This window comes from Dasypus novemcinctus, chromosome 5 (assembly GCF_030445035.2).
Source record: "Dasypus novemcinctus isolate mDasNov1 chromosome 5, mDasNov1.1.hap2, whole genome shotgun sequence".
Classification (NCBI taxonomy): domain Eukaryota; kingdom Metazoa; phylum Chordata; class Mammalia; order Cingulata; family Dasypodidae; genus Dasypus; species Dasypus novemcinctus.
The window spans coordinates 121,254,810-121,268,981 of record NC_080677.1 but is presented as its reverse complement, the minus strand read 5'-3'; the positions used below and the strand labels follow the sequence as shown (position 1 = coordinate 121,268,981).

The 14,172-nt window shown below is 37.6% G+C and overlaps 1 protein-coding gene across 4 annotated transcripts in view; it reads right to left on the bottom strand.

Annotated features, from left to right (window-relative positions):
* Positions 1–14,172, bottom strand: part of AGK (acylglycerol kinase) — a 105,691-nt gene that overhangs the window by 67,736 nt on the left and 23,783 nt on the right. For all 4 annotated transcript variants that reach the window (XM_058297490.2, XM_058297491.1, XM_071215316.1 and 1 more), the window contains one exon: positions 1,803–1,842. In XM_058297490.2, coding sequence (XP_058153473.1) covers positions 1,803–1,842 — 40 coding nt within the window. The remainder of the gene's footprint in view (positions 1–1,802; positions 1,843–14,172) is intronic.

Sequence of the window (14,172 nt, the reverse complement as noted above, 5' to 3'; positions counted from 1 at the left end):
AAACAAGAATCTTGGGGACCAGGTCTGGGCTAAGATAGAAGAACTCAAGGACAGAAGTACAAAGTAAAGACAGGAGACTAGGGAAAGTTATCCAAAGATTTTTATTAAAAGCTTACTTACAATCCATTGGAGACTCTCTCATCCACTGTCTATTTCTTGTTTAAAAAATAAATAAAACTTCTATATCTGAATACTTCAAGGAGACAAATTGTTTTTTTGTAAAAAGCTTCTTGTACATTATAATTTCAACTGTTTTCACTTTTACTAAGTTAGATCTTAGCACTTTGCTGCCAAATCTTCAATTACTGTAATTTGTACTTGCTCTGCCCAAACTCTTTCAGGAATGTGGTCAGAAATGATTTAATTAACCAGGTTCTCTGGCCAACCAGATTTCAGACCTATAGTACTAGGTTATTATTCTCTTTCCTGGATTCATAGTCTCTAGGATTCTTACCCAGCTGCAGCTCAAGCCTCAGGTTCACAGAAGGTAAAAGGGTTTATATGAAATGATGAGTTGAGTTTGTGTGCAATAAGGATATTTTTAAAAAATCATATTCTTCAAGAATTTAGACTATAAAGAAAAGAACTTAGGCAAGAAAAGTAACCGGAGGAGGTACTAAAGATGAATCTGCTTTCTTTTGTCAGATGTAAAGAGTTAAGCATGCCTTGAGGAAGTAGGTAACTGGAACTATAGGAAAGGGTAAATAAATGAGAAAGGAAATAACTGAAGGAATACAGTCCCTGAAAAAAATAAGAGGACTCAGAATCCAGAACAGAGGTAGTAGCATTTACCTTAAACAAAAAAGAGAGGACCCCAAAATCATATAGGTCTCCTCACTTAAAGAAAGGGTCTCCTTCCAAGATTTTCCAGTTGCTAAAGGATAGCTTGGGGTGGGGGTTTCCTTAAATTTAAATTAAAGTTTACTTAAATTGATTTCTAAAACAAACTTGGAACCATATGAGATAAAACCTTTAAACAATAAAGTAATTAAGTTCTTAAAACACAAGTTTAAAAGTTAGGTCAAAATCACTAAAGAGATGAATTTATTAATAGCAACTAATGATACATGAAAACATTTCAGAAACAAACATATGGTTTGCCACCCACCTCTCCTACTAAATGGATCATCTATTTGCCATTTATGACTTTTATGTTTCTTTTTTTAGTATCTTTGACATCAAATGCTTAAACGACATAAAACAAAAAAGCAATTCAGTATTGAAATTCATCTGTAGGTATAATGTACAAATGTGGAGGAAGAGAAGAGCAAAAATGTGGTGTTAAACTTGAAAGAATTTACAATTATAATATAAATGGAAAAGTAAATGCAATATCATGTGACTAAGATAATAATGCACAGAGTATGAATAAATTAAGCTAAAGAGATGGGTGTTAAAAATATGATTCAAGAGCTTTAATAAGACTTAACTTTTAGAGGTAACACCTGTTCTGAATTGATATCCTTGTTATTCAGATCAGGGATGATTCAGGATTCAGCCTGATCTTCAAAGGACTACTGCACACTTGAACAAATTCCCAAAGCTCCAACCAGTCTAGTCATGTGCTCATGGGAAGTAAACAAGTCTAAAGGGGTGGGCGTTAGAACTGCTCTTCACCAGATGGTTAACTTCCTTATGTTCTACTCCAGGTTGGCTTTCAGCCTGATTCATCCCCTGATAGCAGAAAAAAATAGCCAAACTGCACTGATGCAAGGCACTATACAAGTCCCCTGGCAAAGCTTCAGTTTTCTGCACAATACAGATAAGGTGAGCTTTAATTTTATCACATTAAATGGCATTACCTGAGCTTCTTGACAGGCTGCTCTCCTTAGTAGGTTATCACTATCAAAGTAAACAAAAGAGAATGAACATTAGCTTTTAATAATAGGTTAAAATCCAAACAAATACAACAGTTTTTTAAAACATATGTACGCCTTCCCTACAAAATGCCATGTAAAAGTTTCTTTAAGAGCAGATAACAAATCATGGCCACATTTGAAAAATACTTTCTCTGAATGACACTCGTGCCAAGTATTTCTATATTGTGTTAAGCAGAATAATGGCCCTCCAAAGATGTCAATGTCCTAATGCCTGGAAACAGTGGATATATTATCTTACATAGCAAAAGGAACTCGGCAGATGTGATTTAAGTTTAAGACCTTGAGATGGGAGATTATCCTGAATTATCCAGATAGGTCTAATCTAATCATATATGTCCTTAAAAGCAAAGAATCTTTGCTGGCTGTGGACAGAGGCAGATGGAATTATGAAGAATGGTAAGAGAGATGCAATGTTGTTGGCTTCAAAGATGAAGGAAAAGGGCCACAATCCAAGGAATGTGGGCAGCCTCTAGAAACTGGAAAAGCCAAGGAAACAGATCATCCTCTAGAGCCTCCAGAAAGAACCACAGCCCTTTCTAATGACATGATTATAGTCCAGTGAGATTTATGTTGAATTTCTAACCTACAGAACTAGAAGATAATAAATTTGTTTTGCTTCAAACCATTAAATCTGTGGTATTTGTTATGGTAGCAATAGAAAAAAATATATACATATCCTATAATTTTCTTATCCAGTAGAAGCTACTTAGGTCATCTGCCAAGAAATCGTTTAGTTGCTTCTGCTGCAGTTTTATCCAAATCCCTTATAGTATATATCACTGTCAGACACTCAATTATATTATAAATGGAGACTTTTGGCATTAGGCAAAATTTTGGCTTGCAAAAATGGAAGTCAGAACATGCTCATCTGAGAATATGTTCGTCTATTTTAACAAAAAGGTCTTTAAAATGTATTTATGCTATTATACCATAAGAGCACTTTAAATTGCTCTGTTTGCCTACATGGCTCCAGAATCTTCTCTAAAGAGTCAGTGCTGGTGCATATGGCTGGCATTGTTAAGATAATGATTTCAAGTTGATTCCTGACAGTTAGGAAAACCAATACTCAGAAAAGATGATCTCTATCCAATGTACAGGAAAATTTTAAAAGAAAGAAAAAAAATTGTCATTTTACTTATATTCTTTCGCTCTAGACTTTTTTCATAACATCAAAGATCTTGAGTTTTGCATTTTTAGAGTCATTTAAATCAAATTTTAAACTTATGGCTAAATTACAAGAAATTAAACAATTTTTGCTCTTTGCCACAGTTGCAGTCCAAGGCTGTTCAATGACTTTCTCCTAGAGCTAGGCTGGAGAACAATCCCTACACTTCATAGAACAGTAAGCTGCAGGAAGAAACCATTATCAAAAGGGAAATATCAAATGCTGCCAGTCTGAAACTGAAGAACAAAAAAGTCCATGTCATTCTCTAGCAAAAATTTTCAGAGGGACTAATCCCTAGAGAAGTCTAGCCCAGGAGGCAGCCTTTAGAGCCAGGCTCAGTCACCACTTGCTTGAATAACACTGCTTCATTACTACTCAGATGGCAAAAGAGAATCTTACAGTTCTCCATCCTCCACCACCCAAGATTCGCAAATATTCATGTTTTGCTTTTCTCCCTGGAACCCTCCCCATCAATCACTCTCAGCAAGTCATTCCAACATCCACAAAAGATATATACTATACAGTGAGGTATATTTTAAAATAGATAACATAGAGATAACCCTTTATAGTTTACTTGGTACTTCGTATTTATGACCTTAAATACACTGAAGAGGTAAAATACTGAATCCTCAGTAACTGCCTGGTCACAAATAAAACTGTGTTCTTTGTAGTAATCACAGCACTGCTACTGAGTATTCCCTGACATGAGGCTTATTCCTAGCCTCTTAGCCAGCTTCCACACTACCCTGGGAATACAGCTTCTAGCCTTTCATGGTTGTGCTTCTCCAACCATTTGCTTTTAATGTTGTTTTCCCTAGTAGGCTGTTTTTTACCATGCCTCTTAATTTCTATCCTATAAATTCATTGTGCCAGTTTGATATTATTGATGAATTCCAAAAAGAAGTACTGATTATGTTTGTAAACTGGTCTGTTCCTCTAGGTTAGTGATACCCTTAGACTGTACTGGCTTCAGAGGTTTCATCTTTACTCGATTAAATAATGATTGTGGCTTTGATTGGGCCACATCAGTAAGACACTGAGTGCCCATCCCCTTGCTGGGCAAGGACTCACAGAGAAACCACACAGCAGAGAAGGGAGGTTGAAGTTTTATGCTGGAGCCCCGGAAGTAAACACACAGAGAAGGAGATAAGGCAGAGGCCCCAGGAAGAGGGACTAGCAGTTCCCCTGATAATCTACAGTTGGCCTTGTGGAGAGAGCAGAGCAGCTGAGCCTGGAAAGAAACAAGCCCTGGGAAGAGAAGAACCCAGGAAGCCTGTACCCTTGGTAGATCTCAGCAGCCATCTTGCTCCAACATGTGGTAACAGACTTTGGTGAGGGAAGTAATTTATGCTTTATGGCCTGGTAACTATAAACTTCTACCCCAAATAAATACCCTTTATAAAAGCAAACAGATTTCTGGTATTTTGCATCAGCACCCCTTTGGATGACTAATACACTCATCCTGTATATTATTCTGTACAAGCCCTCTATGCTTCCGTAAAAGCTGTGTACCTCTCTCTACATCTGTAGTAAGTTGAATCGTGATCCCAAAAAGATATGTCCAAGTTCTAACCCCCAGTACCTATGAATGTGACCTTATTTGGAAATAGGGGTCTTGAGACAAGATCATACTGGGTTAGAGTGGGCCCTAAATCCAATGATAAATGTCCTTGCAAGAGAAAGAAAAGACACAGAAACACAGAGGAGAAGGCCATGTGAAGAAGGCCATATGAAGACAGAGGCAGAGACTGGAGCTATGCTGCCACAAGCCAAAGAATTCTAGGAGACTCCAGAAGCTGGACAAGGGAAGAATTTTCCCTTAGAACTTTGGAGAGAGTATCACCCTGTCAACACCATGATTTCAGATTTCTGACCTCCAGAACTGTGAGAGAATACATTTCTGTGGTTTTAAGCCACCAAATTTATGATAATCTGTTATAGGAAACTTATAAAGTTTTTTTTTTTTTTGGGGGGGGGGAGTGGGACACATCTAAAAATGTGGAAATAACTTTTGAATTTGATATGAGGTAGAGGCTGGAAGAATTCTGAGGTGCATAATAGAAAAAGCCTATATTGCCTTGAAGAAAAAGCTGGCAGAAAACTGGACATTAAAGGTAACTGGTAAGGGCTCATAAGGAAGTGAAGAGCACAGAAGAGAAAACTTCAGTCATCTCAGAAAATGGATATATCATCATGAACACAATGTTGGTAGAAATATGAACATTAAATGGTGTTTTTGGTGAAGTCTCAGAAGGAAATGAGGAACATTTTATTGGAAACTGGAGGAAAGTCAATCCTTGTATATAAAGTGGCAGAAACTTGGCTGAATTTGTCCTACTACTGGGTAGAAAGCATAATTTGTAGGAAATAAACTTGCATAATTAGCTAAAGAGATGTCTAAGCAAAATTTTGAAGGTACAGCCTGATTTGACATTGATGCTTACAGTAAAATGTGAGGAAAGAGATAAATTGAGGAAGGAGCTGTTAAGCAAAAAGGAACAAATATTGATCATTTCAAAGGTTTTGGCATCCAAATTACAAAGGATGTGGATATTAGGAAATTCATTCACCAGAAGTAAAATTTTGATGGTTAACTTGTGATTAAATACATTATTCAAGACCTCAGTTCTCTGAGCTTACTAATACTATTTATCAGAGTGCTATTCAAAATTAAAAGATTTTGATAATCCCCTGAATTTTATTGTACCAACTGAATGTGCTATCAAAACCACCTTTGAGAAAAACAGAATATGCACTAATTTAGATCGTAAAAAGAGTATCTTATTGTGATCATACGTAATTTTAAAATATTAAATAAGTGGCATTAACCATCTTAATCTTGCTCTCTGAACCAGGCTGCTTCTGAAAATCAAATCTATCCTCAAAGAAAAAAGATTTCTCCCATTGAGATATTCTGATGACCAATAGCAAGCTTTGAAAACTATTTCAAAAAATAAATTCCAAAAATGTTTTCAGTAATGGCAGTATTGTTAGAATAAAAGAGAAAATAACTTCAAATTCATAGAGCAACTACCATGTGCCAAGTAGTTATTTTCATTAACTTTGAATCTGTAATAACCTTGCAAGTCAGACATTACTATTCTCATTTTACAAATGAAGAAGTCGAGGTTCAGAGAAGGCAAATGACTTGCCCAAGATCAAGGTGCTACCAAGTAGTGGAGATGGAACTCAAGCCTATGCCAACCTGACCCCAAAGCAAATGCTCAAATATTTTTTCTTCTTAACGTCAATGGCAATACTGATTGGACAAATACTCATTCAGGTATATACTTTATAGTGCATTTATCAAATTAGTCACTTACTTCCTAGTCTTGTCCAACATGAGAAAAATATACCCATCATATATTGATCACACTTTCAATGCAAAGGACAAGGAGAGAGCCACAAAAGCAGCAAGAGAACAGCAATGTGTTATGTACAAGAGAATCCCAATTAGATTGAGTGCCAATTCCTTATGGAGACAAGAAGGCAATGGGTTGAAATACATGAAGCGCTGAAAGAAAACAAATGTCAACCAAGAATTTTACATAGGGCAAGACTTTCCTTCAAAATGAGCGAGAGTTTAGCAAGACATTCCCAAATAACTACGACATTCCCAGATAAACAAAAGCTGAGGGAGTTCATCTCCACTAGACCTGCTCCACAAGCAATGCTAAAGGGAATTCTTCAGACTGAAAGGAAAAGGATACTAGACAGTGGTTCAAAGTGGCATAAAGAAATAAAAACCTCTGGAATTCAGAGGCTGGAGTGCAGCAGTTTGATATTATTTATAAATTCCTAAAAGAGATATTGGGTTGTGTTTTTAAACTGGCCTGTTCCTCTGGACATATTAGATTGTATTAAATTTAGAGGTTTCGCTTTTACTTGATTAAATGATGATTAGGGCTTTGATTAGGACCTGGTGGGTGGGGACTCACAGAGAAAACAAGACAGAAGAGAGAGTTTGAGTTTTGATGCTAGAGTACCAGGGAGAGAGCCAAGCCGTTCCCCTGACAGCTAGCAGCTAAAGAGACCACCGCCTTGAACAGTTGAGAAAGCCCAGAAAGAAACAAGCCCCAGGGGGAGAGACAAGCCTTATCTTAGCCTACAGCTGAGAACAGAAGAAGCTGGGACCACAGAGCCTTAGGAGGAAGAGGAAGGCTGAACCCTCACCAGCAGCAGACTTTGGGGAGGGAAATAACTTATGCCTTATGGCCTTGTGACTGTAAGCTTCTATCCCAAATAAATACCCTTTATAAAAGCCAACAGAATTCTGGACCTTTGCATCAGCCATTAACCATTTGGGTAATTATATATGCCACTACTATTAAATAGTATTTTTTTGCTCTGTAATGCCACTTCTTACTTCCTATGGGTACTAAAATGCAAATACCCAAAAGTTATGAAAAATTCATGGTTTGGGACATATATTTGCACTAAGATATAACTGGTAGAAAATACAAAAAACAAAATTGGGTGACAGAAGGTAAAAGAGAACTGTATGTGCATGCTATTAAAGTCAAGTTAGAATCAAACCAAATAGGATTATTATAAAATTAGGATGTTAAATTTTAACTTCATGGTAACCACAAGGAAAATATATGAAAAATATATCCAGATAGAATTGAGAAGGCACACAATATGGTGTACCACATAAAAAAGTAAATAAATATGAAAGTAGGCATTAACAGAAGAATCAAGGGTCAAAAAAGTTAGATTTACAAAGGCTAAATAGAAAAATGGCAGAAGAAAGTCGTACATTATCAGTAGTGGCTTTAAATGTAAATGGATTAAACTATCTAGTCAAAAAGCAGAGATTAGAAGAATGGATTTAAAAAACCTGACTCAACTATACTGTATGTAAGAGACTCACCTTACATTCAAGGACACAAGTAGGTTGAAAGCGAAAGGGTGCAAAAAAATATTCCATGCAAGCAGTAACCAAAAGAAAGCTGGGGAAGCAATGCTAATATCAGATAAAATTGACTTTAAGTCAAAAACAGTTACAAGGGATAAAGACACTTCAGCTCCTACACTCTGATTTATTGGACTTACTCCACTCAGCTAACATGGAGTTGAAGAATGCCAACCACCACACCATGGAGCCTAGAGTGCCTACAACTGAAAGCAGGAGGATTGCATCCAATATCCATGTGGAATCTAAACCCCCTCTTGACATAGATGTGGAATGGACACAACCAAGCCAAGGTCCACAGGAAGGAGGAATACAGTAAGGATCAGAGTGGACTTAATGATATTCTATTCATGAACTACTGTGGTTAATAATCGAGAAAATGTGGCATTCATGTGGAAAAAGTGGCCATGGTGGCTGCTGGGTGCGGGGAATGGGAGGAAGAGAAGAGATGTGGAGGCATTCTCAGGACTTGGAGTTGTCCTGGGTGGTGCCCCAGGGACAATTGCCGGATGTTGTATGTCCTCCCATGGCCCACTGGATGGAACATGGGAAAGTGTGGACTATGGTGTGGAACACGGGACATGGGGTGCAGCGATGCCCGGAGATGTACTCACCAGACGCAATGGATGAGACATGATGATGGGGGAGAGTGTTATTGTGGGGGGACTGGTGGGGTGGGGGCGGTGGGGGACCTCATATTTTTTTAATGTAATATCTTTTAAAAAAATGAATAAATTGAGTAGAATTTGAAAAAAAGAAAAGAAAAAAAAAAAAAGGGATAAAGACAGTCATTATATACTGATAAAAGGGGTCAATTCAACAAGAAGCATAACAGTTATAAATATATATGCACCTAATAGCAGAGTCCCAAAATTTATTAAGCAATAATGACATATCTGAAGGGAGAAGAAACTGAGTTCTATATTAATAGAAAATTTTAACGCACCACTTACAATAAAGGACAAAGCATTTAGAGAGAAGATCAATAAGGAAATATAAGACTTGAGCAGTGCTCTAAACCAACTACACATAAAAAACATACATAGAACACCTCACCCACCAAAACCAAAATACACATTTTTCTCAAGTGCACATGGATCATTCTCCAGGATAGACAATATGTTGGGTCACAAAAGAAGTCTTTATAAATTAAAAAACATTGAAATCAGACAATGTATCTTCTCTGATAATGGAATGAAGCTAGACATCAGTAACCAAGGTTGAAAAGGAAATTGACAAATATGTAGAAATTAAACAATGTACTCTTAAACAACCAATGAGTTTAAGAGGACATCACAAGGGAAATCAGGAAATACCTTGAGATGAATGAAAATGAAAACACAACATGCCAACACTTGTGGGGTGCAGCCAAAACAGTGCTGAGAGAGAAATGTATAGCACTAAATACTTATATTGAAAAAGAAGGGAGCTGACGCAGCAAGATGATGCAACAAAAAAGAGATGCAGTTTCCCAGTGCTGCCAGATAATGCAAGCAGATGCAGAAGAACACACAGCAAATGGACACAGAGAGCAGACAACAGGGAGAAGGAGAGAGAAATAAAAATAAAATCTTAAAAAAAAAGAAGGAAAGAGGACATGGCTCAACTGATAGAGCATCTGCCTACCATATGGAGGGTCCAGAGTTTGATCCCCAGGGCCTCCTGACCCATGTGGTGAGCTGGCCCATGCACAGTGCTGCGGCATGCAAGGAGTGCCGTGCCAAGCAGGGGCGTCCCTGTGTAGGGGTGCCCCACATGCAACGAGTGCACCCTGCAAGGAGGGCAGCCCCATGAAAAAAGCACAGTCCGCCGAGGAGTGGCACCACACACACAGAGCTGATGCAGCAAGATGACACAACAAAAGAGACGCAGTTTCCCAGTGCCGCCGGATAATGCAAGCGGATGCAGAAGAACACACAGCGAATGAACACAGAGAGCAGACAACAGGGGGGAAGGGGTGAGAAATAAATAAATCTTTAAAAAAAAAAATATTTCAAATCAGAGACTGTATTAGTTAGCCAAAAGGGTGCTGATGCAAAATACCAGAAATTGGTTGGTTTTTATAAGAGGTATTTATTTGGGGGAAGAGCTTCTGATACCAGGACTTAAAGCATAAGTTACTTCCCTCACCAAAGTCTATTTTCACATGTGGGAGTAAGAGAGCTACCAACATCTGTGAGGGTTCAGGCTTTCTGGGTTCCTCCCTTCCAGGGTCTTGCTTCTCTCTGGGTTCAAGGTTCCTTTCTTCCTGGGGCTTGCTTCTCTTTCCTCTGTGTGCTTACTTCCCGGGGCTCCAGCTTAAGACTTCAGCATCAAATTCCAACATCAAAACTCCAACATAAAGCACTCTCAACTCTGTCTTTTGCCATGCCTTTTATCTGTGAGTCCCCACCCCTTATATCAGAACGCCCTAATCATAACTTAATCACTCCCAGGTACAGACCAGATTACTAACATAATCCAATATCTATTTTTGGAATTCATAACCATATCATACTGCTACAGAGACCTAAGTTCAAAATGGAAGAACTAGAAAAAGAGAGCAGACTAAACCCAATGCAAGCAGTAGGAAGGAAATAAAGATTAGAAAATTATAAGTGTTGGAGAGGATGCAGAGAAACAGAAACACCCATTCATTGCTGGTGGCAATGTGAAACAATCCAGCTACTGTGGAAGACAGTTTGTTGGTTTCTCAGAAAGCTAAGTATAGAATTACCACATTAACAATCCCACCACTAAGTATATACCCAAAAGAATTGAAAGAATTGAACAAATATTTGTACATTTGCAAGGTTCTTAGCAGCATTACACAATTGCCGAAGGATAAAAGCAACCCAAGTGCTCATCAACCAATGAATAGATAAACAAGATGTGGTAATACATACAATGGAATATCATTCAGCTATAAAAAGGAATGACGTTCTGACACATGCAGCAATATGGATGTATACATTGAAGACATAATGTTGAGTGAAATAAGCCAGACACAGTAGGACAAATAGTGTATGATTTCACTGATATGAAACAATTAGAATACGCAAACTCATAGAATCAGAATCTAGAATATAGGTTACCATGGGACAGGTGGGGATAGGCAATATGGAGTTAAGATTTAAAATATACAGAGTTCCTATTTGGAATAATGGAAGTGTTTTGGTAATAGGTGGTGGTGATGGTAGCACAACATTGTGAATTGAAATATATATCTGAATGTAGTTAAAAGAGGAAATGTTAGGTTGTATATAAGGTAATAGAACAAAAACTTTAAAAATAAATCTATTGAACTGCACTGCACAGTAAGCCCTAATGTAAACCATGGATTATAGTAAATAGTAGAATTATAAAAATGTGCTTTCATCAATTGTAACAAATGTACCATACCCTTGCAAGATGTTAATAATAGGGTGGTATATGGGAATCCCGTATTTTATGCATTGCTGTTCTATAAACCCATAACTTCTCTAGTAAAAAAAAATTTAAAAAAAGAACTGAGGAGGAAAAAAAAGTATCTAACCCAAACCCAATGTTGAGAGAGTTAGAGAAGGCTTCTTCTCAGGAAGTGACACTTAAGCTGAGTTCTAGAGGAGAAATAGATAGAAGCCAGGCAAAAATGGGCAGTAGGATCTAGGGAAAGGAAGTGGTGTTTTAAAGCCTGCAAGTGATAGAATATGGATAAATATGGGAAACTGAAAGTAATTCTGGACAGCTGGAGGCAACATGCAATGGGAAGAGTAGCAAGAGATGAGGTTCCCAGAGGCAGGTAAATGTCAGATCACCAAGGACCTCTTAAGCTACTTAAAGGATCTGGATTTTATCCTAAGGGTGATGGAGAGGATGTGACCAGATTTATATTTTAGAAAGATCATTCTGATTATAATGTGAAGGACACATTGGTCAGGGGTACTGAATACAGGGAGACCAAAGAGGCTTCCTCAGTAATGCAGGTCAGTGATGATAATGACTTGAACTAGGATCACAAAAGTGGGAAGAAAGAGAAGTGGATAGAATCAGTAGATATTTAGGAGGTCAATTTGAGGAGTGGGATGTGGGAATTAAAGGAAAGAGAGGGGTCACAGACGGTGCCCACATGTCTGCTTTGAGCAATCTGGTAGAAGTTAGAGATACAGAATACAGTAGGAAGAAAAGGTTAAAAAAGGAGAACGCTGACTCAAGGTCTGGATCTGTTGCTCTGGGATCCTGGTGGTAGATCCAGGTGGAGCCATCTATGAGACAGCTGAAAATACTGGTCTGGAATTCCAGATGGATTTTGGTGAAAGACATGAATGATAACTGTAGGGATGAGAGTAGATAAGATTAGCTATGAGAGTGGATGAGAAGTGATAAAAGCAGGAAAAGAGATACCCTGAGGGCTGAGACACATGAGAGAAAACACCAAATGTATCTCAAGTAAACTGAAGCTGTGCTTCATCTGAAAGGCAAAGAAAAAATTTGGTGGATAATTTAGGGAAAAGGTTATGGTACCATTTTCCTTATTTCCTGTCATCCTCCTGATGCTGCCTCTATGCTTGCCAAATTTCATGCTTTGCTGTTCCTAAAATATACAATGAACTTAATCACCTCCAAGAATTTGATCATTTCATCCCCCCATAAAAAAGAAAAAAAGAACCAAACAAAACACTGCCCATGTCCTTACCCACTGTGGTTTGATGCTAGATGGGCCCCAGAAAATCATGTTCTTGTGAACCTATTTTGGGTAGGATCTTTTGATTAGGTCACTCCAGTTAAGGGGCTTTTGATTAGATTACTTCAGCAGGATGAGACTGAGTGTGGGTCTTAATTCTCCTCCTGGAGTCCTTCATAAACAGGATGAATGAGGAGAGATAGAGAGAAAACCCACAAAAGCACAGAGAGAAAGCCATGGAAGTTGAGATAGAAAGCCAGAAGAAGCCAGAAGCTGAAGTAACAAAACCCAGAAGAGAAGGGAGACAAGCAGGAGCTGGCATGTGAAAGAAGAGTCCTAGAACATCAGCCGTCAGTTTTCTGGAAGAAAAGCACTGCCTGATGAAGCCTTGATTTGAACATTTTCAAAGCCTCAGACTGTAAGCTGATAAGTTAATATATACCCATTGTAAAAGCCAACCTATTTCTGATATGTTGCTTCCAGCAGTTTTAAGCAGATTAACCCCCCCACACACACACATACACTTGCTCATTTTACCTTCCTTTTTAGATTATTCACTTTTTAAATTCATGGATAATTCACCATTTTCTCTTCTACTGCAAAGATTCTTGCAGATAGAGGGTACTCAATAAATGTTTAATAAATAAATATGTGGGAAATATTTGAAGAGGAGAGATTAACTTACTATGCTCAGACAAGGGTTTTGTCCTATAGGAAAAACTGAAGGTTATTTTTTATATGAATATTAGACATTCTTGAACCAACAGATCAATCAGGATGGTTCTTTGGTGTGAAATTACTAATAATGGGCAAGAATAGGAATCACTGTGGTATGGTACGGGAGAGGATACAGGAACTTTATTAGTTCAAGAAGATCCAAAGTTGTGTATATATGTGTATATCTGGGGAGACAATAATGTAGCTAGTATTCTCTAAAAAGGCTAAGTAAGAAATTCCTTTTGGTACACTAGGAAGCACCATAAGAACTGTTTGGTCATCAGACAAATTCCAGATTGTTAATGGGTCAAAAATATGAATGTGAACTGAAAATCCTGTTACCAAAAAAAAAAAAAAAGTAGTGTTTATAAATTCTAAGTCCATGTCTTTTCCACTACCTTCATGCTGTCTCCTGAGAGAAATGAAGTTAAGCACTATTTGAAAGAGGTGCTACAAAATTTAGTAATATCAAAATGGGTCCCTAAAGAACTGCTCAGTACTAAAATGTGAGTTCTTTGACAGAAAGAAATTAAAAGCTTCTGGATTATAAAATGAAGGAAAAAAAATGCTGATGTCACTTTGCCTAAAGCTTTTAAAAGAATATGAACATGCCTGCTACCACAAGTAATGGGATGCTCTCAATTTATTCCGAGTCATAACTGCTTTATTTATGACTGTAGGACTGCAAAAAAAGGTAAGTTATTTCAATAACAATTTTACAAGGAGAAAAAAAACATTGATCTATCCTATTTCCTAAAAAAGATCTTTTCCACTACAACCTCAAGCAAATTGTACAACAACTTCTACCACCAGCTTTTCCCTTGTTGCATGCAAGCACAGTTTTTGCTTTATA